We start from the raw sequence: 25419 nt of genomic DNA on the forward strand, positions 1-25419 counted from the left end.
TTTTCTGTATGTGTAAATATTTTTAAATAAAATTTTTGGAAGAAATATAGAAATTACTTTTTGTTATGATATTGTATAAGCCATTTAAAACCATCTTAGAATAAAACATATTTACTTGTACTTGAAAGATCAAGAAGCTAAGCTCTTCTCTATCCATTCACATTGGAAATTATAATATTTTTATTAATGTATAATGAATACATATTGATTAACCAAAATTTCAAAGATGTAAGCACAAAACATTGCTTAAGTACTACAATGTGTACAATACTCAAGGGATTACCATCCAATTCAGCTAACTTAGCCAACACAAGGATGGTTAGACTTCATATATTGAAGTGTAACCATGGCAAATTACAGTATCCTGTTGACACTTGAATTGCTTTTTATAATCAAGTAAATGTTATTTGGATATTTGAGGAGTTTAGTTTTCCACATCTCATTAAATTGTTAAAAGTACAAATATTGCCTAAAAGCTAAATAAATTCAAATATAAAATGAAAATCGGATTTCTGGTTGTCAAATTCAGGGACTCTCTCTTCATCCTACTTGAATCCTCTGCTAGGCATTTGTCATAGTTCTCAAACCCCCTCTGTTGCTTCTTGAATCACCTGCCTCTGATTTGTTTTTTCTCCATCACTTTTGTTGTCTCTTCTATCTAACTCTAATAGTTCCCAGGGATTTTTTTTTTTCCCTCTCATTCTCTTCTGTTCTGGATAGTCTTACCTCTTTCCACAATTTCCATAGATCTGTATAGAATTCCTGCAGTTCTTAAATATCTAACATTATTTATATTTTCTCTTCCCTCCCTGAAACTTACTCTCTTGTGTTAGTCTGTTAATACAGTTAAAGTGTGTCTGATTACCCAACTAGCTTTTGTCAGTCTTGATTCCTCCCTTATTCTATCTAGTGGCTCATCTCACCTTTACATGTGTTTAGTTGTATAGAATCCAGGTTCTTTTTTCCCATCCTTCATTGCTACTATGGACCATCCATCAACTGGTTACTAGTGTAACCTATGAGGAGTCTTTGTGGTGCCAACCTAGGCCATTTTCTTCCCCGTTATGGGAAATTTTTTTCTACAATATCAGCATCAACAACAAAAATCTGTAGATCACGTCACCTACCTGTATTAATTTCTTATTGACTATAAAATAAATTTCATTCTCCTTAGCCTAGCAAACAAGTCCCATTCACAGTTAGAAGTAAACCTACTTTTGTACTCCCGACTAACTCCAGCCATTTTTCTTACTATTACTAAAACTTCACACTGCTGTGACTTTACACGTGTAATTCCCTCCTGCACCTTCTCTATGAATGTCAACCTTTCCACGCCTTCCTAATTCTTAAGCATGAGAAAAATAGTGGCACTGAGATATAGTTGCTCTGTGCTTCTAAGGCGTATTCATATCTTTTGATGGCCATTTACCATGTTGTATAATACAGTTTCTGTAATTAAATCACCACAAGAATAGCTATCTCATGAGTAATTAATCCAATAACTATTACACTCAAATTTAAGATGCCCATCAATATTTGATGTTTTTTTAAGATAGGTGATTTTTAAGATAGGTGTTTAGTTAACATTTTAAGATGTTAAAACTAAATTTACCCTTCTGGCTTCTGGATTTAGAACTATTTAAGAGAGACAAGAGTCTGATAGGTATATAACACCAGCTCTAATTCTGATAGAGCTGAATGGGAGAACTCTATTTGGATCTGAAGCCATGATCGCTAATAACACTATTGCCAATAGCATATTATCACCTCTTGTTTCCCTGTGTTCCTCACAACTAACAATTCTACCTCTGAAAACTAATCTTGGTTCATCTTGAAAAACAGGGACAAAATTGAAGGACAACACTTAGAAATATTCCTAAAATTTTTCTCTACTATAGAGGGATAACTCAACAAGTAAGTGCCTATTATAGTGACAGACCTGCATGTAAGTTAGCTTCACTTACTAATAGAAAATATGTGGCTTTGTTATAAATCTGAAAAACTTCTAAAAGTAAGTTTCTCTTTTCGCATTAAAATAATGTTGATGATTAAAACTATAGAATTGTTTTATGCCATTGACCACTTTTATTTGCACTAGTAAATTTTTTATGGCCTTTGATTAAATTTTTAATCCCAACTTACAGTAAAATTATCATTTCATTTAAACTTTTTAACTATAAAATGTTAACCTGTTAGTTAAAATTCCTTTTGTGAAGTGCTATTTTCGACAATAGCACATTTTAGAAGAAAATGGTTTTGCTGAAACTGTCTTGTAATTAAAAAAAAAAAGGCCATCAATACATTCTTAGATTCTTAGTACTGCACGTCTTCTTTGCAGAGGATCCCATTTAAGTGCTTACTTTTTATTACCAATTAAGATAAAGCTGTTCTTCTGATAAAATAATGAACATCTTTTCACATTAAAAACTGATTTTGATAAAGTCATTTCTTTATCAAAAAGAAAATAATAAGATGTTATTACTTTTCCATAATTACATATTTTCATGCAGAAAGACTTTGAGTCATTTAGAATAATACATTTGTATTATTATGATTTATAACAAGAAAGCCTAATGTGTCATATGATGCAATCCTTTATACCTTTTAAAAAGTAAATGGAACAGATACAAACAAGCATATACCCTAAGAAATATACTCCTACTTACAAATGGCCTGTTTAAGATTATGCATTTTTAATGTTCTCATACTGCCTCATTCATGACTATGACCTCTTTTATTTTTCACTTCTCCTGTGCTTTTTAAGAAAAAAGTTATTTTACATCATACACTTTTAATATTTTCCAGTTGAAAATGAAGATGAAGCTGAAAGGGTTCTTTTTTCCTATGGTTATGGTGCTAATGTTCCCACAACAGCCAAAAGACGACTAAAACAAAGGTAAAATCGATCTGTATTAGCTTTACTTATCAATCAAGCTAAATATAATGACATTATCCTTTTTGATAGTGTGTTGAGTTGCATAACAAAATAGTTACTTTATTCTCAGTATGCATAAATATCAAATTGCTCACAAAATTAAACATAGTAAGTAATAATCGTGCATTTTATGTATTTATAAGTCAAGTTAATGGTCCATAGAATAGAAGCATACGTTAGAATTTTTCCAGAATCAGATTCAGTGATAATGACACCATTTTATTTTCACATTAATTTCAGTTGGGTTACAAATCAAATGCTTTTGTACCAATAATCTTCAGGTTTAAGTTCATTAATTATGCTTCATTATTTTTTCCTCTTGTTTTTATTCACCTGCCTGCAATCCTTGACATATACCTGAACAAGCAAAAGAGAGAGGTCAGGAGATAGAGTACAAATATTGTAAATTGAAATTGTAAAAGACTTTTTGAAGACCAAGAAAAAAGTTTTTAGTATTTGTTGATTTTAGAGAAAGCAAGAAATATTAAATTGTTGTTCTACTTATTTACACATTCATTGGTTGATTCTTGCGTGTGCCCTAACCAGAGATCAAACCCATAACCTTGGTGTGTCAAGATGACACTCACCAGACAGGGCCAGATCAAGATAATTTTGAAAGATCCATTAGTTATCTCGTGAGATATTGTTTAAAAGTATACTGAGAGAAAATTGCACCTCTATTAATCAGTTTTCTAGTTGACCTAACTCCTTTAGCTGACCTAAATTCATCCTGCTTTACAAAAACATCTCACTGCCTTATTCACTATCATTTCAAGTCAAAGATTTCTTACAGATTTCTAAGTCCTTCCGTGTGGCCCTACCTCCCTAGCCTTACTTGCTTCTTTACACAGATTGCGAGTAGTGTATATCTCTGCCTATAAACATGATTTTTTTATACTGTACAATAGAGCATTTCTCTTATCTCATTAGCTCTCATTTCCCATAATATTTTTTCAGCTAGATTCAAAGTTCCTCAAAGTCAGCAACTACATCTTATTCTTGTTTATTCCCCACTGTCTCTACCTTGTAGATACCTGGTAGAATTGTCTCTTGATGTGAATTTTAGAGGACTCATACCTGCTTGTTTATCTTTTATTTTAACATGAATTGATTTAAATCTTTAGAGACATTACACACTAACAAAAACAATCCATCCTAACACCAATACTTTTGTAGAAATGTTGAAGCGATGACTTAGAGAATAAAATGTCTCCATGGCTATCTAAAGTGATATAAGATGTAGACCATTTTATGAGAAGTAAAAGGATGCTTAGGATTTGTTGCTTGCTGATTAAACGAAATATCTGGAAAATTTTAGATTAGTATAGATTAGTAGCAACTACCAACTTGTAGCTGGAATGGTTAATTCTGTCTAGTAAAGATACAAGAATTTCTAGATTATATAGTTGAAAAATCGGTTATAGTCCCATCCCTTTCCCATTCTTCCTCAAGTCCCTCCAAAGATCACTAAAGGTGACCTAGGATACTTTGTAATTTTCAGCATATCTCTGTTTTTGAGCATTATGCTGCCTAGGGAAGAATAAAAACATAGCCTTATGGACAAGTGACTTCTTTATCAGTGGTAAATGATGGCTAAAATACTGAATATTGAAATTTGAAGGAACAAATCCATTCTCTTCTCTATTTTATTTATTGATTTTCAAGAGAGAGAAAGAGAGAGAGAGAGAGAGACATCAATTTGTTGTTCCACTTACTTATGCATTCCTTGGTTGCTTCTTGTATGTGCCCTGACCAGGAATGGAACCCCCAACCTTGGAGTATTGGGATGGCACTCTAACCAACTGAGCTCCCCAGGCAGGACCTCTCTTCTCAGTTTTAGCATCTAAATCCTTCAAAAGAATCTTGTCACAGAAAAAAAAAAAAGAATTTTGCTGTTTTAAGCTTTCTTTCTTCAGCCCAAATACTGAGTTCCTCCAAAATTGAATGCAATTATTGCTTATTTTTTTAAAGGAAATTCCAAAACCAATGTTGATTTCTTAAAATTAAGACTGAAGATTTAAGGAACCACAACTGATTCATATTCCAATAATGTTAACTGTCCAAATACTTCTAAAAAAAAATACTTCTAAAGATTTTATCACTGAGCTATCTCTGTGCCTTGAACAAGTGCCTAATGGGCATACTATTAATATCTCCTACCAGCTGGTGCCAGGCATTCTTCTCATGGTGAACCAGAGGGTTATTTTGAGGAAGTGCTTCTCAGGTCATCTAAACTGAGCAAAGGGAAAGTAAGTCCTGATACGCAAAGAGGACATTTATGCATTCCTTTGCCCATTCATTCCACAACTTTTATTGAGTGCCTACTGTATGCACAAAATTGATCAGTGGCACAGAAGATTCCTGTTTAGGGTCTGATGCATTTCTGAAGTTTGCAGAGTCCGTATTTGATTTCTTAATGGATATTTGCAAAGAAGTCAGTAGATTTGTGCTCTCTTCAAGTTTAATTTAAGGTAAAAGCAATATAACCTTTGAGAGAATCTATATTCAATTTTCACATTTGAGATTAAAGCAGTGGAAACCTAAGCTGTATTATAGAACAGCTTAGTTAGAACAGTAAATGACATATTTGCATAATAAAGTCTTCATTATACCTCAGTCTTTACCAAAAATATATTAAAATTTCAAAGGAACTTATTTCCTAACTACTACACAATATTCTGTTCATACTAAATTTGACTTAAAATCTCATATATTCAAAAACCAGATTTAGTTATTTTAATAACACTTAATAGGGGGGATTACTGATTATAAAAATAATGCAGGTTTATTTTAGAAAATTAGGAAAATTCCTGGTAATTTTACCATTCAAAGACACTATTCAAAAATGTATACAGATATATGTTTTTCTTACATATTTAGGATATTATTGTATATAATTTAGAATTTTTTATTTTATAATTCTACCCTAAACATTTTCTTATGTAATTTAATATTCTTTAAAAATGTAAATTTTATTGGTTGTGCAAAACTTTAATTTTTAGGCCCTCTGTTTTTGAGTGCCATTTTGCTGCTAATAAAGTGGATAGACACTGAAATTTTTCACTAGTTGCCTATTGCTCCCCAAACTGTATTATGATATTAAAATGAGAAAATGAATCCACAGGTCCAAGTGTCTGGCATAGAGTTCAATAAATGTATGTTTGTTATGCCAATTAATGTTTCTCAAATTAAATTGCCTAGTTGATTTTAGAGCAAAAGCCAGTGTTCAAAAAACTGAGTAGGCACAATTTGAGTTTTTATTTGTAACAATTGCGTTTTAAAACTTTAATGAGACCTCTTGAAATAATTAGTAGAGACACACCCTGTTTATGAAACTAGTTTTGAGATTCATTTTCTTTGATACCAGTCAGTTTCTTAAGACATAGTATAATGCCAGTCTCCTATAAAGAAGTAGAAAAATTAACTTTTCAAAATTAGTTTGAAAAATAACTCCCAAAAATGCCTGTAAAATACATTATAATTAGTAAATAAGGTGACTCACATTTTAAAGTTTCAATAGAGATAGGGACAATAACTAAATATTGTGTTAAACTTTTTCTGACCAACATTGTGGAAAGTTAAAAGGGCTTATACAATTCAAGTAGATTAAAAGAAAATGGGCCTTTCTTGACTTGACTAAACTTGAGAATCTGAAGTAATGTTTTTGTTTCGGTCATGATTAGTTTGAAAATAGCAAACAAGATTTTCTGGTTACATGTTTTGGTTATGCTCTTTAACCTGGGCAACACCCAGGCTCTAACGTGGTCTTAGTGTGTGCTTCTCTGTTTGTTTTGGCAGCTCTGCCTAAAGAGATGTCTCTTTCAAATTGCAAGATTTACCGCATACTATAGACCTTTTATTTGGGTTTCTGTCTAGTTTTATAAAGTACTTTAAGTTGAAATTTTCACAGTTGATTGAGCTTCATTACAAAGGAAAAAATAAAACAGAGGAAACTTTTTATTTCCTCTAGCAAACTTTTGTGTGTAACAAAAATTTGTTTTCCTTTCCTGTGTTCTCATATGTATGAGTTCTCCCTTTTTTTTTTCTTTTTTAATCCTCACTTGAGGATATATTTTTATTGATTTTAAAGGAAGAGAAATACCGATGTGGGAGAGAAACATCAATTGGTTGCTTCATATATGCCCCTTGACTGAGGGCTGAATCCGCAACCTTTTTTTTGTGTGTACAGAATGGAGCTCCAACCAACTGAGCCACACAGCCAGGACTGGGTTCTTATTTTTGTCCTTAGGGGAAGCTGTGCTTATTTCATATGAGTTGGTTTTAGGATGGGTCCTTTAATAGGTTAATGCTAGTCTGTTTATGACCAACTTGAAAGTTCAAACCAATGGAAGAAACTACAGAAAGACTTGCATAACATGCCAACAGCAGGCAGTACAAGGACTGACATGAAGCATTCTGAAGCTGGAATCATTCTGGCAAAGGTGCCCTTTTTAAAAACCATTTATTCATGCTGTGCTTATAGAGACAGAACTCTGGCCTGCTAGAACTGAAAAAGGTTTAAAAAGCCAACTGTTATTTCAGACCAAGTAACTAATTAGCAAGTATCTAAATAAGTACACTTATTTATTTGAAGTTTTGATAATACTAAGAGAACCATGGAGGGACTGGGGACAGAGCCATCAGTCCTCCATTGTGCTTTGACATCTTAGATACAAACAGAGGTCTGCCATGTTCACACTGGCTGGGCTAATTATTGTGAAATTGTATGTAATTGGATGAACTGACCATCATTGACCGATCCAAGGGAGTAGCTTTTATTTGGAGTCAAGAAGTGGTAAGAGAGCAAAAAGATAACTCTTAGCCGAATCATTTTACCAGATGACTGGTGAAATTTTGGTTTAACATTTAAGTACAAAACCATACTCTGTTGTGTTAGTTTCACTTAATGTGAATCGTAATCCTTACAAGTAAAAATCACATGGCAATTAATATAATTACAAAGAAGAATTGTGTGTGATACCTACTTCAGTGTCTCCGTAGACAGGCTTGAAAAAGCTGTGCTTTCTTGAGGAGTTCAAGATGTTCTATGCAAAAAGATAAATAAATAAGCTTCAGCAGGAGTCATTTTCCCTGACTACATTCATCATTACTCATTATGAAGAATGTGGAAAGGGTTTGTTTTTATTTTATATGCGTTGTACTTAAAGAGACAGGCTCTAGTTGCAATTCTTCATCTGTCTTGCTTTGAATTTCAGTTACACTAAACTCCCCCTGCTCTCTTGCAATGTCTAATACCCAATATTTCTAAACAGAATCCACCTATAGCAGCAAATCACCCACCACAATATGCTACGTTTAAAGATTTAGGAGGTTGAAACATGGAAGAAGTAAATTGGTAACTGTGGCTAGTGCTTTCTTTCCTTATTAACTTTAGGTACTTATTACTAGTTCAATGCCTAGATGCTGAGCATGAGTTGTACTTTAATATTTAGACTCTGCAACCTTGGAATATGGTTTCTCGAAATGTATTCATCTGAACAAAATTCACTTAAAACAAATTAAATCAGGAAATAATGTATTAGGTACCCACTCTGTTCATTACATACTATAGAAGATAAGACCCCTTTCTTCATATAAGTTGCCTCTATTGGGGGAGAAAAGATATACACACATGAAAAAATAATCAAGAAACATCCAGAAATTTATCATTTTGGTGCTGCACTGTGTTGTAGAAAAAGAGATCAGTGAAGGCTGGTTAGAAGTGGAGGAAGCAGAACTTGGAGGGCATCTTTAAGTAAAAGGGGGCTCCCAGGCAGTGGAATACCCTATCTTCTTCAGGCTGGGGGAACAGTAGAGGTTTGGTGGAAGAAATATACAAACCATGTTTGTGGACATTAAGTAGAGTAGATACTAGTGGGAAATAAAGTTGATTCATTTGATAGTGTAGAAGGCCTTGATAATTTTAAATAATTTAATAGAATTAACCATATAGGTAAGATTGGAAGTGGGTGAAGAAAGGGTATAAACATCAACTCAAATAAGAAATACAAATGTGTGACAAACATGTAAGAAGCTCTTTAACCTCACAAATAAATAACTTTAATTTAAAATAATATTCTATTGTTTATTTATAAGGTTAAGAAAACTTTTAAAGATTGATGATATCCAGTGCCGGTTAGGGTATAAAGCAAACTGGAGGTCTTATATAAAATTCACTCATTCAATAGTTTATTATTGAACAAGTAATTATTGTACCAAGTGTTATTCAAGACACTTAGAATACATTAGAGAACAAAATAAACAAAAATGCCTGTCCTTGGAGAATTTATACTAGTTTATGAGAATATAAATTTGTACAACCTTTCAAGAGGAATGTGTGGAAATTTATAATGCAAATGTGTTCTAACCCAGTCATAATGCTCTCCAAGGAGCTCACAGTACCAGGAGTGCAAACTTGTATGCATGCAATTATTTAGAACTTTGCATAGGCAAGCCACTGTTGTGAATGCTCTAATTTGGGTCTACAAGACCCTTATTAAGATACATATTTGACATTTTTCTCCTATTCCATGGGTTGCCTTTTCACTCTCTTGATAGTGTCTTTTGAAGCACAAATTACAGTTTTCATGCAGTTTAGTTTATCTAATTTTCCTTTTGCTGTTTGTACTTTTGGTACCATATCTAAAAATCCTTTGCCAAATGCACATGAATGAAGATTTACCTCTCTGTTTTAGCTCTTATATTTAGGTCTTTGATCTACTTTGAGTAATTTTTTTCATTTCATATGCAATAAGGGCTTTGTACTATTTTTAATGTAACTACTAGAAAATTTTATATTACATGTGTGGCTTACACTATATTTCTGTTGGACAAAATCAGTCTAGAAAGTGCTCTCCAAACTTTTTGATATAAATCCCTTGTGGGAAAAAAATTGAGCATGCACTCATTGATAAACATGTATTTATATTTATAGGTTACATGTATGTATTACCATGTAAGCAATACAGTACATATTATAATGTGAAACCTACACAGAAAATTAAAACCTGAAGATACAGAATAGTAAAATAAATGTAAATAGTATTTCCCACACTCCAACAGATTTTTTTGCATGTAACTACTTTTGGAGACCACCGGTCTAAACGATAAGCCTTTCAATGGGCCCATGTTCTTCCTTCTCTGAGCCATCCTCCACAATATTGATAGAGGACTCTTTCAAGTGCAGGCCTGATCACGTCACGCCTAACCAACTTAAGGATAAAATTTAAACTCAGCTTGTCATGCAAGGCCTTTCATCATATATCCCTGCCGATCTCTCTCTAGCTTCAACCCTCACTACATGCTGTATGTTTTATCCATCAATAACATACTGCTTATAGTTTTTCTCCAGCAGATCATCCTTTACTTAGGCTTTTGCCTCTACCCAGGATGCTATTTCTCTGCTTTCTTACCAGACTAATAAGTATTAGTTTTCTTTCCTGAGTGACCTTTCATAGAATTTAGCATAGTACAATAATTTTTTTATTCGCCTATCTTTCTCAGTAGAATGTTATACCCTGCAGTAGAAATTGTGTATTCCCAATAACTATATAGGTTATAGACTTAATAAATGTTTGCTAAAAGAAAGCACTCATGAATATCTTATTGAATTCATTAATGAATGTTCTAATTCAACCTGCTTTTCTTCAGTCATTGGTATTGATGATCAAAAAGAAATTGCTAATTTCCTTATCATTTTTGTTTAATTGCAGTATTATAATGATAAAAAATTATACTTCTTGTTTTTCCTGTGTGTTCTCTGTGCTTAAATATAAAACTTTCAAAGAAAAAATTATTATGTTTTATTCTTATTCTTCTTGTTTCCTTTTCCCCCCTATGACATCATGGGTGAAATGGGTCATTTAGAGCAACCTGAGACCTTAAAATTGTTTCTGATATATCTGTGAGATGTATTCTGCTATCCTTATAACTGACTTAAAAATGAATTTTTAAAACATGATCAATGCATCAAATGGAGACCAGTGGTATCATAGTGTCTTTCTTATTATAACCCTTATGCGTCATAAAAGACACCAACATTCATAATGATAGTCACAATCATTCCCCACAGCACCAGTTCCTAGAAGTTTTTCTCAGTAACATAGTACCATATGCTAGTAATCAGAACACTGTAGAACACTTTTATGAGCCATTTCAAAAAATCCTAAGATGTCTCCCTGCTATTTACAGTTGATTTTTCTCATTCAGAATCCTCCAATCAAAATCAGGGAAATTCTTAGTAAGAGGAGGTAGCCCTGATATAAGGACTTAAGCACCAGTATGCTGAGAATTTCTTCAGCCCTGGCCAGTACGGTTCTGTTGGTTGGAATGTCATCTGGTAAACGGTAAACCAAAAGGTGTCTTGGGTTTCATTCCTGGTCAGGGCACAAACCTAGGCTGTGGGTTTGGTCCCCAGTCACGACATGGGTGAGAGGCAGCCAATCAATGTTTCTTTCTCACATCGATGTTTCTCTCCCTCTCTCCCCTCCCTCTAAAATCAATAAGCACTTTCTCAGGGGAGGATTTAAAAAAAAAAGAATTTCTTGAATTTACTGTGTTTGTCATGTGATGTTTTACATTGGTAAGTGGTACCACACCATATTTGTGTAAGAGCACTATGCAGTTTCCAAACGAAACAAAAAGCTTTCAAACCCTATGAGCTACATAATATTTTTAAACTTCAAGTCATTGTCTTCTTCAGAATCTTGGTAAATAGATGACCTTTGTATCTCATTGTTCTCTTGCATCCCTTTTTCTTCCATTTCATTTAATCTGTAACTGATTCTGTGCAATAGCATTTGATGTTATTCATTTTTCTGTGCTGAGCATTATGCAAGTATGGTCTGTCTATACTTTAAATGTATATTTATTGAGAAATTATTACATACAAAAAGACCCTAATGCTGTTTTACGGGAGACAGAAAGATGAAGACTTCTTCTGACCACATGTGAAGGATGAGAGAATGAAAATATGAATGAAGATAACGTCAAGATTTTTAAGTTAACCTAAAAAATAGCTAATAATATTAAATACAGATGTTTGCAAACATGTAATCAAAAGACTTAAAATGTAAACTTAATATAAAATTACCATGAATGCTTATTTTATTTGTAGAGATCTTATTTTACGGTCAAATTTAAGAGAACTTGGTGTATTTTAGGTTAGGGGATAGAGAATGGGCTATCCAAAAACTGTAAACACCTTAAAAAAATTTGTAAAAGAAGACAGTGGTTCCTCGGTCTGGGCAGGGAGGCTGGAGGGTGACGCCACTGGGTACAGATTTTCTTTGGGGCCTAATAAAAATGTTCTACAGTTAGGTTATAGCGATCGTTGACCAACTTTAAATATACAAAATACCACTGAGGTGTACACTTTAAGTGGGTGGACTTCATGGTATATAAATTACATATCAATAAAACTTTATATCCGTAAAGATGTTTTTTATAAAAAATGATTGTCAAAAAACAGGGACTCTGTCTTTTCCACCTCTAACTTCAGCTGATTATTAAGGCAAAATCATATGCCAGTTGAAAAGATAGAAACTTAGAAATCAGCATATCTAAGTAAGCTACCTAATTTACTTTATAAACTTTTACCAGAGCTCATCGTTTTTATTTGGAAAAGCAAGAAAAGTTCTTAGAAATAGTTGTGTAAGATGATAGTTAGCATTATTTGCAGCGTTTTTTATGCATTCCTTTACCTTATGTTAGAAAATACTAAAAATACAATGGAATTGTTTTTGTCCTATAGTTTTACTAAGTAAGAAGATACTGTGCTTCTTGTCGTGGTAAAACATCCTGTCTTCTTGGATTCCAAGGGATTTTGCAAATGAGATATTAATAGGTCAACTCAGCAAATGAAAATGTGATAAATATGAAATTTTTAAGTGTTTGGAATTACAGGGACGGTCTTTGGAACAACTTATTTTCTCAACATAATTAGTAGTTTTTAAACAATTATGCTATTCCCCCTCCCCTCAGTAATTAGGAGAAATGATTTTATAGCTGAACTTTTTTTTTAATTTTGTGTCTTAAAATGGAATTAGGACATTTCACATTTCATGTGAGTTCAAATTCTTAAGGCAACCCAAATTTAAAGGTTACACTCAGTACAATAGACATTTTCACTTTTTATACATCTTTTCCACCTCTAGTTTCAAGAGAAAGTCTATTGTTTTGTATTATAAAATGCATCGTGATGCCTGAAGTAAACACTGATTCTTTTCAAAGCGCAGCTTATTATTGTTTCAACTAATTGTTTGATTTGTTCATAAATGGGAAATTTTTATAAAAATTGAGTAAAGCTGTAAATTGCTATCTTGTGGTCTTTTCAACCAAGTTTCATAATGTAACAAGGGTAGAAACCATTACTGTTCTAATCAATATATCAGTTATGTGATTTTGGAGATTTTAATGTTACTTTCAAAATTGTGAATTGTGGGAATATTAGTCTTTACTGTTGACATCTGAAAATACTATTTGACTACATATTTCATCCGTTAATATGTAAGCATTATTAGGAAATGGTAAGTCAATTTCCAAGCAGACAAATTTTGGATATTTTAGATAGCATTCCCCTTTTCTAATATTATTATTTTTTTATTTCTTTTGTCTAGTGTCCACTTGGCAAGAAGAGTACTTCAATTAGAAAAACAAAACTCGTCAGTTTTAAAAGACCTGGAACGTCAAAAGGACCAAGTAACACAGCTTTCACAAGAGGTAAATAACTTTAAAGAAACACATATAATGAATCACAATGTTCATTTTAATTCTTCGTTACTCCTTTGTGTATTTTCTGAGCAGCCTTAAAATAAGCTGTTGAGTAGTACAAAATGATTTTACAATTTATGAAACTAACTTAATGTTAAAGCCTTGTGAAACAACTTACAGTATATGGCGAAACAAAGATCAAAAGAGAGATTAAATGCCCAGACTAAATATAAATGCAGGCTAGACAGACTGAGCTCTGATTTCTGGGAATATCAACTGGCAAAACAAGTTTAACAAATTTTAGTGGCATTTTATGTTTTTAACTAAAGCCTCATTTTTAAAATACTGTAATAGATTTGCTTTTTGACTCCTTTGATTAAAAAAAGTCACTTATCTACTAAACACACTTAACTTGGCATACACTTAAACTCTCACATTCTTTGGTATATGATAGTTCCCAAATTATGTATATTTTTTAATGAAATTTATATTTTTTTAATTTTCCTTAGCCTAATATTGTATTCTTTAAAGAAAATATGGTTGAACCTTGAACAATGCAGGGGTCAAGGATACAGAACCCCCCTTTCCACAGTGGAAAATCCACATGTCACAATTCACACACCCCCAAAAAAACTTTATTATATATACTTGTCCCTCGGTAACTGCTAGGAATTGGTAACAGGACTCCACCGCCGCCGCCCCCCCCCCACACACACACAGATACCAAAATCCACAGATGTTCAAGTCCCCTTATGAAAGGTCACAGAACAGTACATTCAGTTGCCCCTTGGAACCACAGATTCCCAAGAGGGGATGTGAAATCCAGGGATATGGAACTCAGGGATAAGGAGGGCTCACTATATATTTATTGAAAAAAGTTGCACACAAGCAAACCCACACATCAAACCCATGTTGTTCAAAGGTTGTATATAAGTTTTACATAGTATGTTCAATTCTCTTATTACTTAAGTCAACATCTAATTACATTTTTCTATACTTCTTACATTCAAATAGTAAAATAATTAAAAGCATAAATGCCACTTCACTAGTGTTCCTTTTAAAGTCATATATTAAGAAGTGTTAATACATAACATATATTCTTCATTTGTTTTCTTAAGGACCTGCCTTTTACATTTGTCTTTATAGTGCCCTCTATTAAAATGCTATTAATCTTATAACATCAGAAGGATCTTTCTGCTCAAATTTTAGAAGATCAGAAATGTTTTACAGTACTGCAGTGCCTGACACATAGTTAAGGCTCAGGATGGACGCAGAGCCGTGCTGGCAAAGCTGAACAACCAGCCCCCCAGGGAGGGGTGTGAGGAACGGTTCTGATTTGTAGCATTTGCTTCTGTGGGAAAAATATTCCAACCATGACTAACTTCAAGCTGCCAACAATATGTTAGGGAACAAGAAGCAGAGAAAAGATGTTCAGGAGCACACCATTTCATAGCGCTTCCGCTATGCAAATACAATAGACATGTGTGAGCAAAACAGCATAGGTAACAGTGAAGTATAGTAAAATAATTAAAAATTGATGAATTTTTTTTAGTATTTATTTCTTTTTCAATAGAATTTATTTTCTTTTGAATCAAAGTTTTAACAATGGTGATATTTAACAACCAGCTCACAAAATTCCTAAAAATTTACCAGGCAGCTCTTGAAAACTACAAACCGGCAGCACACTGCAAGGTGAAACCATGGAAGGCTGTATAAATAAATATATAAAATAGCAAATGAACCTCTGTTCACTTATACATTATAGATCCCTTGTCTTTGCTTTAATTGCAGAATAAGCTACCGAAATATTTCTTAAAAGATAAAATACTAAAATTCATATAAACTTGTTAGTGTATTACTTTTTTAAAAAACTACTTTGGCCCTGGCCAGTGTGGCTCAGTTGGTAGGAGCATCATTCCCGTAGCTGAATGGTTGCAGCTTCAATGCCCACCTGGGTCATAGGTTCAATCCCAGTCCAGGCGCAAAATGATTCCCATCCTGGAGCATACAAGGCAACTAATTGAAGTTTTTCTCTTGCATCATTGTTTCTCTTTCTCCCATCATTGTTTCTCTCCCTCCCTTCCTTTCTTCTTCCCCTCTCTCTGAAAGAAATGAAAAATTGTCCTTGGGTGAGCATGGAGCAAAAAGTCAAAAGGCCTCATGGACATAGACAACAATGTGGCAATTGCAGGGGGAGGAGGTAAAAGGGGGCTAAATGGTAATGGAAAAAAATACAATAAAAAAATAAAACTAGATATTCGAGGTAAAAAAAAACACCTTGGTGCACATTAGGTAATTTAAATAGTAATTCCTAAATGGACACACACTCCTATACAAATTGTAGGAGGGGAATTATAGGAAATTAAATTAAGTAATTAAATTAAATTTTAATGGTATTTAACTTTGCATGAAGCAATTTTTTAAAAACTTACCTAATATTGAGAAAAAGACTTAAATATTGAAATGCTTGCGATGTGAAATGGTATGATGTGTACAATTTGCTTTAAATATTCCATAAGGAAGAGAAGGAAAAGGCTCAATAGATAAAACAAAAAACTCAAAATGTGGATAACATTCGAAGCTGGGAGATGGATTCGTGTAGTTCATTATTCAGTTTCATACTTTTGTGTATGTTCAAATTTTTTTAGACATATGGAGAAAGAATCAGTAAAGCTATATTAAAAGGTTTATACTGAGTGTATAATTTCCCTTAAGATTGAAAATAAAGTATTACAATTTGAAATATTTCATGTATTTTACTCTCTTCTACCCCACAAAAATGATGTTACAGACAAAGCTCCTTTTATTGCATTTTGCTTTTACGTTTCACAGATACTGTGTTTTTTACAAATTGAAGCTTTGTGACAACCCTGCATTGAGCAAATCTGTTGGTACCATTTTTTTTTCAACAGAATTTGCTCACTTTGTCTTTGTGCCACATTTTGGTAATGTTTGAACTTTTTTTTATTATGGTTATATATGTTATGGTGATCTGTGATCACTGGTCTTTGATGTTACTACTGTAATTGTTTTGGAGCTCCATGAATTACACCCAAATAAGACAGTGAACTTAACTAGTAATTGTGTGTGTTCTGACTGCTCCACTGACTGGCCATTCCCCCACATCCCTGGGCCTTCCAATTCCCTGAGACACTACAATATTTAAATTAAGCCAGTTAATAATCCTATAATGGCCTCTAAATGTTCAAGTGAAAGGAAGAATCACAGGTCTCTCGCTTTCCATGAAAAGCTAGCAATGATTAAACTTAGCCAGGAAGGCATATCATAAGCCAAGAAAGCTAGACTGGAAGCAAGGCCCCTTGAGCCAAAAAATTAGCCAGCTTGTAAATGCAAAGGAAGCGTCCTTGAAAGAAATTAAAAGTGCGCTCAGTGAACACACAAATGATAAGACAATGAAACAGCTTTACTGTGGATATGGATAGAGTTTTACTGTTTTGAGTAGATTAAAGCAACTGCAATATTCCCTTAAACCAAAGCCTAATCCAGAGCAAGTTCCTAATTCTCTTGAATTTTGTGAAGGCTGAGAGAGATGAGGAAGCTACAGAAGAAAAGTTTGAAGCTACAAAGGCTGGTTCATGAGGTTTAAGGAAAGAAGCCATCTCCTTAATATAAAGGTACAAGGTGAAGCAGCAAGTGCTGATGTAGAAACTACAGTACAAGGTCTGTCCAGAAAGAGTCCAACATTGTTAATATAATGAAAATGGTTTGCATGACATCCATGTAACCTGGCAACCAAGGAGAGTGGGCTGCAATGTGCATGCAAGAACAATGACGACTTTACACCCATGAATTAGGTAGATACCCCCACCCCCACAGTGAGCGTGTGTACTGGGTGTCCATCACACTCAAAATGACTGAGTGAGTAGAGCAGCGAATCTACATCACATTTTGTATTAAGCTTGAACATTCTTCCATGGAAACTATTTGGATGATTCAGAAGGTAGCTACGGGCAACTGGTGATTGGCAGCTTCATCAGGACAATGCACCCACTCATGCATCACATCTCATGAAGATGTTTTCTGGTGAAACATCAAACCACCCAGGTGACGCGGCCCCCTACAGCCCAGATTTGGTACCCGGTGACTTCTGGCTTTTCCCAAAACTAAAACACCTTCAAAAGAGATTTCAGACTATCAATGAGATTGAGGAAAATACAATGGGGCAGCTGATGACAATTGGGAGAACTGTGTAAGGTTCCACGGTGCCTACTTTTTAGGGGACTGAGGTGTCATTGCCCGGTGTGCAATGTTTCTGGTATCTTAGTCAATAAATATCTATTTTTCCTATAATGTGGCTGGATACTTTCTGGACAGGCCTCGTTAGTTAGCCAGAAGGTCTAGCTAAGATAATTAATGAATGTGGCTACACTAAAGAACAGATTTTCAATTTGGATTAAATATCTATCTAGGATGTTCATAGCTAGGAAGAAGGAGTCAATGCCTGACTTCAAAAGACAGTCTTATTAGAGGCTAATGCAGCTGGAGACTGTGAGATGAAGCCAGTGCTCATTTACCATTCCAGAAATCCGAGAGCCCTTAATAATTATGCTAAATCTCTTCTGTCTGCGTTCTATAAATGGAGCAACAAAGCCTGGATGACAGCACATCTGTTTACTACATGGTTTACCGAATATTTTAAGCCCACTGCTGAGACTTACTGCTCAGAAAAAAAGATTCCTTTCAGAATGTTGCTGCTATTGACAGTGTACCTAGACAGCCAAGAGCTCTGATAGAAGTGTACAATTAGATCATGGTTGTGTTCATGCCTGTGAATACAACATCCATTCTGCAGGGAGTAATTTTGACTTTCAAGTCTTATTATTTAAGAAATACTTTTCATAAGGCTCTAACTGCCATAGGCAGTCCTCTGAAGGACCTGGGCAAAGTAAAGTGAAAACTTTCGGGAGAGGATTCTAGATGCCATTAATTAAGAACACTTGTGACTCATGGAAAGCGGTCAAAATATCAATATTACAGCAGTTTGGAAGAAGTGGATTCCAACTCTCATGGATGACTTTGAGGGATTTCAAGACATTAGTGGAGAAAGATAGCTGCTAATGTGGTGGGGGAAAAGCAAGAAAATTAGAAGTAGGGCCTGAAGATGTGACTAAATTGCTTCAATCTTAAAAACTTGAGCAGATGAGGTATTTCTTCTTCTGGATGAGCAAAGAAAGTGGTTTCTGGAGGTGGAATCTACTTTTTTTTATCATTTTTTATTTTCAGTTACCGTTGACATACATTATTATATTAGTTTCAGCTGTAACTACCAGTTTGTACTTCAAATCCTTTAACATTTTTTGCCCATCCCCCTAAACTGCCTCCCATCTGGCAACCATCAAAATGTTCTCTGTCTCTATGATTCTCTTGCTGTTCTGCTTGTTTATACATTTTGTATTTTAGATTCAACTGTTGATAGATATGTATTTATCTCAATTTTATTGTTCATATTTTTTATCTTGCTTTTCTTCTTAAAGAAGACCCTTTAACATTTCATATAATACTGGTTGGTGGTGATGAAATCCTTCAGCTTTTTCTTGTCTAGGAAGCTCTTCATCTGACCTTTGATTCTAAATGATAGCTTTGGTAGGTAGATAATCTTGGCTGTAGGTCCTTGCTTTTCATCACTTTGAATATTTCTTGCCAATCTTTTCTAGCCTGCAAAGTTTCTGTTGAGAAATCAGCTGACCATCTTATGGGAGCTCCCTTGTAGGTAACTAACTACTTTTCTCTTGCTGTTTTTAAGATTCCCTCTTTGTATTTACCCTTTGGCATTTTAATTATGGTGTGCCTTGGTATGGGCCTCTTTGAGTTCATCTTGTTTGGGACTCTCTGTGCTTCCTGGATTTACATATCTCTTTCCTTCACCAGGTTAGGATAGTTTTCTGTCATTTTTTTCAAATAGGTTTTCAATTTCTTGCTCTGTCTCTTGCCTTCTGGCACCCCTATGATGCACGTGTTGGTACACTTGAAGTTGTCCCAGAGGCTCCTTACACTCTCTTCATTTTTAGGGATTCTTTTTCTTCTTGCTGTTCTGATTGGGTGTTTTTTGCTTACTTATATTCCAAATTGCTGAATTGATCCTCAGCTTCATCCACTCTACTGTTGATTCCCTGTAAGTTAATCTTAATTTCAATAAGTGTATCCTTTTTTTCTGATTATTTACTATGTTGTTGAGGTTATCACTAAATTCATTGAGCATCCTCATAACTATTGTTTTGAACTCTGCACCTAATAGATTGCTTGTCTCTATTCTGCTGAGTTCTTTTTCTGGAGTTTTGTTCTGTTCTTTCAGTTGGGCCATGTTTCTTTGTCTCCTCATTTTTGCAGCCTTCCTGTGTTGTTTCTGTGTATTAGGTAGAGCTACTATGTCTCACTGGCTTGGTAGAGTTGCCTAATGTGTAGTAGGTGTTCTGCATGGTCCAGTGACACAGCTTGCCTGGTTTCCCAAGCTGGGCACTTGAGGTGTGTACCCCCACCACTTATGGGCTATACACCCTTCTGCTGTGGTTGAGCCTTGATTGCTGTTAGCACCTCACTGGGAGGGATTTACCCAGTCCCTCCAGTTAGGCCAATCAGCTGCAAGGACTGGCTCTGACCACTGACTGCTCACTTCCAACCACCATGGAGGATCACCTGTGCAGGGGCCTAACTGACAGAGCAGGACTTACTTTAGCAGGACTCTGGTGCCTGCTGAGTCTGCCCCTTGAGTGTGTCTCTTGTGGAGGTGATCTGAAGCTGCCCACTGGGTGTGCTGGCTCTGGGGCCTCCTTGGATGTGACGTACAGGCCAAGGTCAGGCACCACCTGTGATCTGCTCAGGGCCACCTGGCATAAGCTACAAAGTGATCTGCAAATGGCTGATACTTGTGCTGAGCTTGGAGGTGCCCAGGGGAGAGGCCAAGCTGTGAACCAAGGCTGGCCGCTGCTAGTAGAGAGCTGGGGCCACTTAGCTGGAGCTAGGGGGTATGGAGAGGCCAGATGATTCTTGTTTGAGAGAATCTTAAGAAAATTTGAAGCATGAGCCAAGACAAGCAATTCATATGGAAAAGCCACTGGAAACAGCATGGCTGGGCCTGAAAGTTGGTGGGGCAGGGCCTCAGGGAATCACCAGGGCGGAATGAACAGTGTGAGCCAGGTTGATGGAGTCTCTGATCTGGTGCCTGCCTGCCAGCACCTCTGTCTGCGGGAAAGCTGTCCCTCCAGCTCTCACCCTGATGCCTGACAATTCAGTTCCTTCCTGCAAGTCTGCTCCTTCAGAGCTGCTGCCCCTGAGCTAGAGCTCAGAGGGAGTGAGTCGGGGTAAGCCTGTGCCTGGGCCCTTTAAGAAAAACTGCCTGGGACTCTAGAAGATTCCACCTTCTTCAGCCTCAATTCCCACTAGTTTTTACAGCCAGAAGTTATGGGACTTCTCTTCCTGGTGCTGGAACCCTGGGCTGGGGACCTGATGTGGGTCTCGTTCCTTACTTCTCCCTCCTGGTTTTTGCCCGCCACGCAGGTATGTGGGACCAGCCCATTCTGTTTGTCTGCCTCTCCTACCAGTCTTGAGGTGGTTTCTTCTTTAATTCCCTAGTTGTAGAAATTCCATTCAGCTCTAATTCAGGTGGTCCTGAATGATGGTTCTCCTGCAGTTTAGTTGTAATTTGATGCTTTGAAACGGAATCTACTTCTGCTGAAGATGCTGTGAAGATTGTTGAAATGACAACAAAGGACTGAAAATATTACATAAACTTAGTTGATAAAGAGGCAACGAAGGTTGACTCCAACTTTTAAAGTTCTGCTGTGAATAAAATGCTGTCAAGCCGCATCACATGCTACAGAGAAATGCCTTATGAAAGGAAGAGTTAGTTCATTGAAGCGGCAACCTTCACTGTTGTCTTATTTTAAGAAATTGTCACAGCTACCCCAGCCTTCAGCCCCCACCACCTGGAGGAGGCAGCAGCCACCAATGTTGAGGCAAGACCCTGCACCAGCAAAGAGATTATTGCTCATTGAAGGCTCAAATGATGGTTAGCATTTTTTAGCAATAGCGTACAATATAATGTAAACACAACTTTTATATGCACTAGGAAACCAAAAAAATGTGCAGCTTGCTTTATTACAATAATCATTTTATTGGGTGGTCTGGAAGCAAACTTGCAATATCTCTGAGGTATGCCTGTATTAGATTGCTTCTATAACAATAGACTATTCATGATATCCATGGTGAATAAAACAAAGAAAGGAATTCTCTCAGGATCTGTATTTTTTGAGCAGGTTAAATACATAAACCAGCTTGGAGTTTTTGAGAATAAAACACAAGTGAAACTTAACTATTGTTAAACTTACTATTATTTACTTTTCAGAGTATGTCTGATATTGTACATAAGTGAGTAGCCAAAATGAAAATGTTAAAAAGCACTCAAAATGAAAACAAATACTACTTTTACAGCAGCTTTATTGAGGCATAATGAGCATACACTGAACTGCACATATTTAGAGTGTACAATATGCTGCATTTTGACATGTGTGTATACCCATGAAACCATCACCAAAATGAAGATAATGAACACACGCATTTCCCCCAAAGTTTCCTTGTGATCCTTTGGATTCTCTTCCCTTTAACGCCCCTGCCCCATGCTCACAGCCTGACCTCCGCATAACCACTGATTTCTGTTTTGTCACTGTTGGATGTGTTTACATTTCCTAGATTTATATAAATGGAATTACTATATGCTTTTTTATATATGTTGAATAAGAGTGGTGAAAGCGGACACCCTCATCTTGTTCCTGATCTTAAGGGAATGCTTTTAGTTTTTGCCCTTTGAGTATGATGCTGGCAATAGGCTTTTCATATGTGGCCTTTATTATGTTGAGGTATACTCTCTCTACCCCCCCCCCCCCCGCTTTGCTGAGTGATTTTGTCATAAATAGATGCTGGATTTTATCAAATGCTTTTCCCACATCTATTGATAGGATCATGTGATTTTTGTCTTTGATTTTGTTTATGTGATGTATTGTATTTATTGATTTGCAAATATTGTATCATCCTTGCATCCCTGGAATAAATCCCACTTGATCATGGTGTATGATCTTTTTAATGTATTGCTGGATCTGGTTTGCTAATATTTTGTTGAGGATTTTAGCATCTGTGTTTATCAGAGATAATGGCCTGTAATTTTCTTTCTTGTGTCTTTACCTGGTTTTGGAATTAGGATGATACTGGCCTCATAAAAGGAGTCTGGGAGTCTTCTCTTCTTGAACTTTTTCGAATAGTATGAAGAGGATAGATATTAGTTATTCTTTGAATGTTTGGTAAAATTCGCCTGTGAAGCCATCTGCTCCAGGGCTTTTGTGTCCCTAGAGTTTTTTGATCACTCTTTCAGTTTTGCTAGTTGTAATGTCTATTCACATTTTCTATTTCTTCCTGATTCAGTTTTGGAAGATTGTAAGTTTCTACAAATTTATCTGTTTCTCCCAGGTTGTCCAATTTCTTCACATATAGTTCATAACAATTTCTTATAATCTTTGTATTTCTGTGGTGTCTGTTGTTATTTCTCCTCTTTCATTTCTGATTTTATTCATTTGTGTCCTCTGTCTTTTTTCTTGCTGAGTCTGGTTAAAGGTTTGTCAATTTTGTTTATCTTTCCAAAGAACCAGCTCCTGGAGTCATTGATCCTTTGAACTGTTCCTTTAGTCTCTATGTCATTTAATTCTGCCCTAATCTTGATTATTTTCTTCCTTCTACTCTTTCTGGGCTTAGTTTGTTGTTATTTCTCTAGTTCTTTTAGATGTAGGGTTAGGTTGTTGGAGATTTTTCTGTTCCCTTAGGTAGGCCTGTAACGCTATGAATGTCCCTCTCGGGACTGCTTTCGCTGTATCTCGCAGGGTTTGTGTTGTTGTATGTTCATTTTCATTTGTTTACAGATACTTTTGGATTAGATATACCAAAGGTTTTCATCCATTCACCTGTTGGTAGACATTTGGGTTGTCTCCAGTTTTTGCATATTATAAATAAAGCAGATATGATCATCATATACAAGTCTTCGTATGAATATATGCTTTTGTTTCTCTTGGGTAAATTACCTTGGAATAATAACCGAATTATATATTGAGTGTCCTTTTAATGTTTTAAGAAACTTCCAAACTGGTTACCAAATGTTTATAGCATTTTACATTTCCACCATCAGTATATGGAAGTTCTAGTTCCTCTACATCCTTGCAAAAACTTGGTCCAGTCAGTCTTTTTCATTTTAGCCGTTCTAATGGCTGTGTAGGGGTATCTTGTGGTTTTAATTCTCATTTCCCTAATGATTCATGATGTTGAGCATCTTGTCGTGTTCTTCTTTGCCCTCTGTTTTTATTATTAGGAGAAGAGTTTGTTCAAGTTTTTTGACATTTTATCAGATTGTTTTTCTTATTACTGAGTTTTGAGCATTATTTATACATTTTAGATACAAGTCTCTTATCAGATACATGATTTGCAAATATTTTCTTCCACTCTGTGGCCTGTCTTGTCATCTCTTAATAATGTTTTTTAAAGACAGGAGTTTTTATCAAGTCCAATTTATCAGTTCATTCTTTTATGGATTATGTTTTGGGTATAGTATCTAAAGTATCTTTTTTAACCCATTATCACAAGATTTTTTTCCTCTAGGTCTTTCCTCTAGATCTTTCATAGTTTTAGTCTATAATCCATTTCTAGTTAATTTTTGTATACTGCGCAAGATTTACACATATCAAGGTATAGGTTGAAATTCATTCATTTGCATATTGAAACCAAATGGTTCTAGCACCACTTGCTGGAAAGACCCTTGTTGAACATTAATTTGTCATATATGTGAGAGTCTGTTTCTGGACTCTGTTCTGTACCATTTATCTCCTTGTCTTCGTACCAATATCACCATCTTGATTACTATAGCTTTATTATGTCTTGAAATTAGACAGTATTGGTTCTCCATCTCTGTTCAAGTTCAAAGCGTTTTGGTCATTCTGTGCCTTTTTATTTCCATATGAATTCTATACCCATTTCTACAAAAATAAAAAACCAAACAAACAAAAAACCACTAGCTGTGATTTTTATTGGGATTGTATGGAATCTATGAATGAAATGAGGAGAATCTAATTCTTAATAATATTGAATATTCTGATCCATGAACCCAGTATATCTTTTCATTTATTTAAATGTTAAATTCCTCTTAGTAGTGTTCTGTTTTTGTTTTTGTTTTTTGTCCATTTGAGGGGAGCAGCTGATTTGTTTGGCTTTTGTTTGCTTTGGGGTTTTGGGGTTTTTTTGTTTTTAATGTAAAAGTTTCACATATTTTCACTAGTTTAATTTGGCATGTTTTTCCATCATTTCTTCACCTTTTAAGCTATTTATGCATAGTTGTCCTATAAGTATCATATATGAGTTAGAAAATGATTTTTTATCGAATCTGACAAAATAAGACTTTTAATTGGGGTTTTCAAAACATTTACAATTTAATGTGTTTACTAATATGATTATTTTTAAATTCACTATCGTGCTCCTTGTTTTTTTATTTATCCCATCTCTTCTTCTCTTCCTTTTTTTCCCTGCCTTCTTTTGGATTAATTGAAAATTTTATCATACCATTTATCTCATTGTTGGCTTATTGATTATAACCGTTTGTTATTACTATGGTTGCTTTACATTGTATATATATTTATATCTTTAACTTACCACCATCCAGTTTCATGTGGTATTTTACCACTTTATTTATATGTAGCATAAAAACTGTACAGTGGTGTCCTTCCATT

The 25419-nt window shown here is 35.0% G+C and overlaps 1 protein-coding gene across 1 annotated transcript in view; it reads left to right on the forward strand.

Moving 5' to 3' along the window:
* Positions 1–25419, forward strand: part of PIBF1 (progesterone immunomodulatory binding factor 1) — a 177386-nt gene that overhangs the window by 98081 nt on the left and 53886 nt on the right. Inside the window, exons 13-14 of the mRNA XM_054586420.1 lie at positions 2806–2896; positions 13552–13654. Of these exons, the coding sequence (XP_054442395.1) occupies positions 2806–2896; positions 13552–13654 (194 nt within the window). The remainder of the gene's footprint in view (positions 1–2805; positions 2897–13551; positions 13655–25419) is intronic.

Source organism: Pteronotus mesoamericanus, unplaced genomic scaffold, assembly GCF_021234165.1.
Source record: "Pteronotus mesoamericanus isolate MK-2021 breed Mesoamerican mustached bat unplaced genomic scaffold, CSHL_Meso_final contig_94, whole genome shotgun sequence".
Classification (NCBI taxonomy): Eukaryota; Metazoa; Chordata; class Mammalia; order Chiroptera; family Mormoopidae; genus Pteronotus; species Pteronotus mesoamericanus.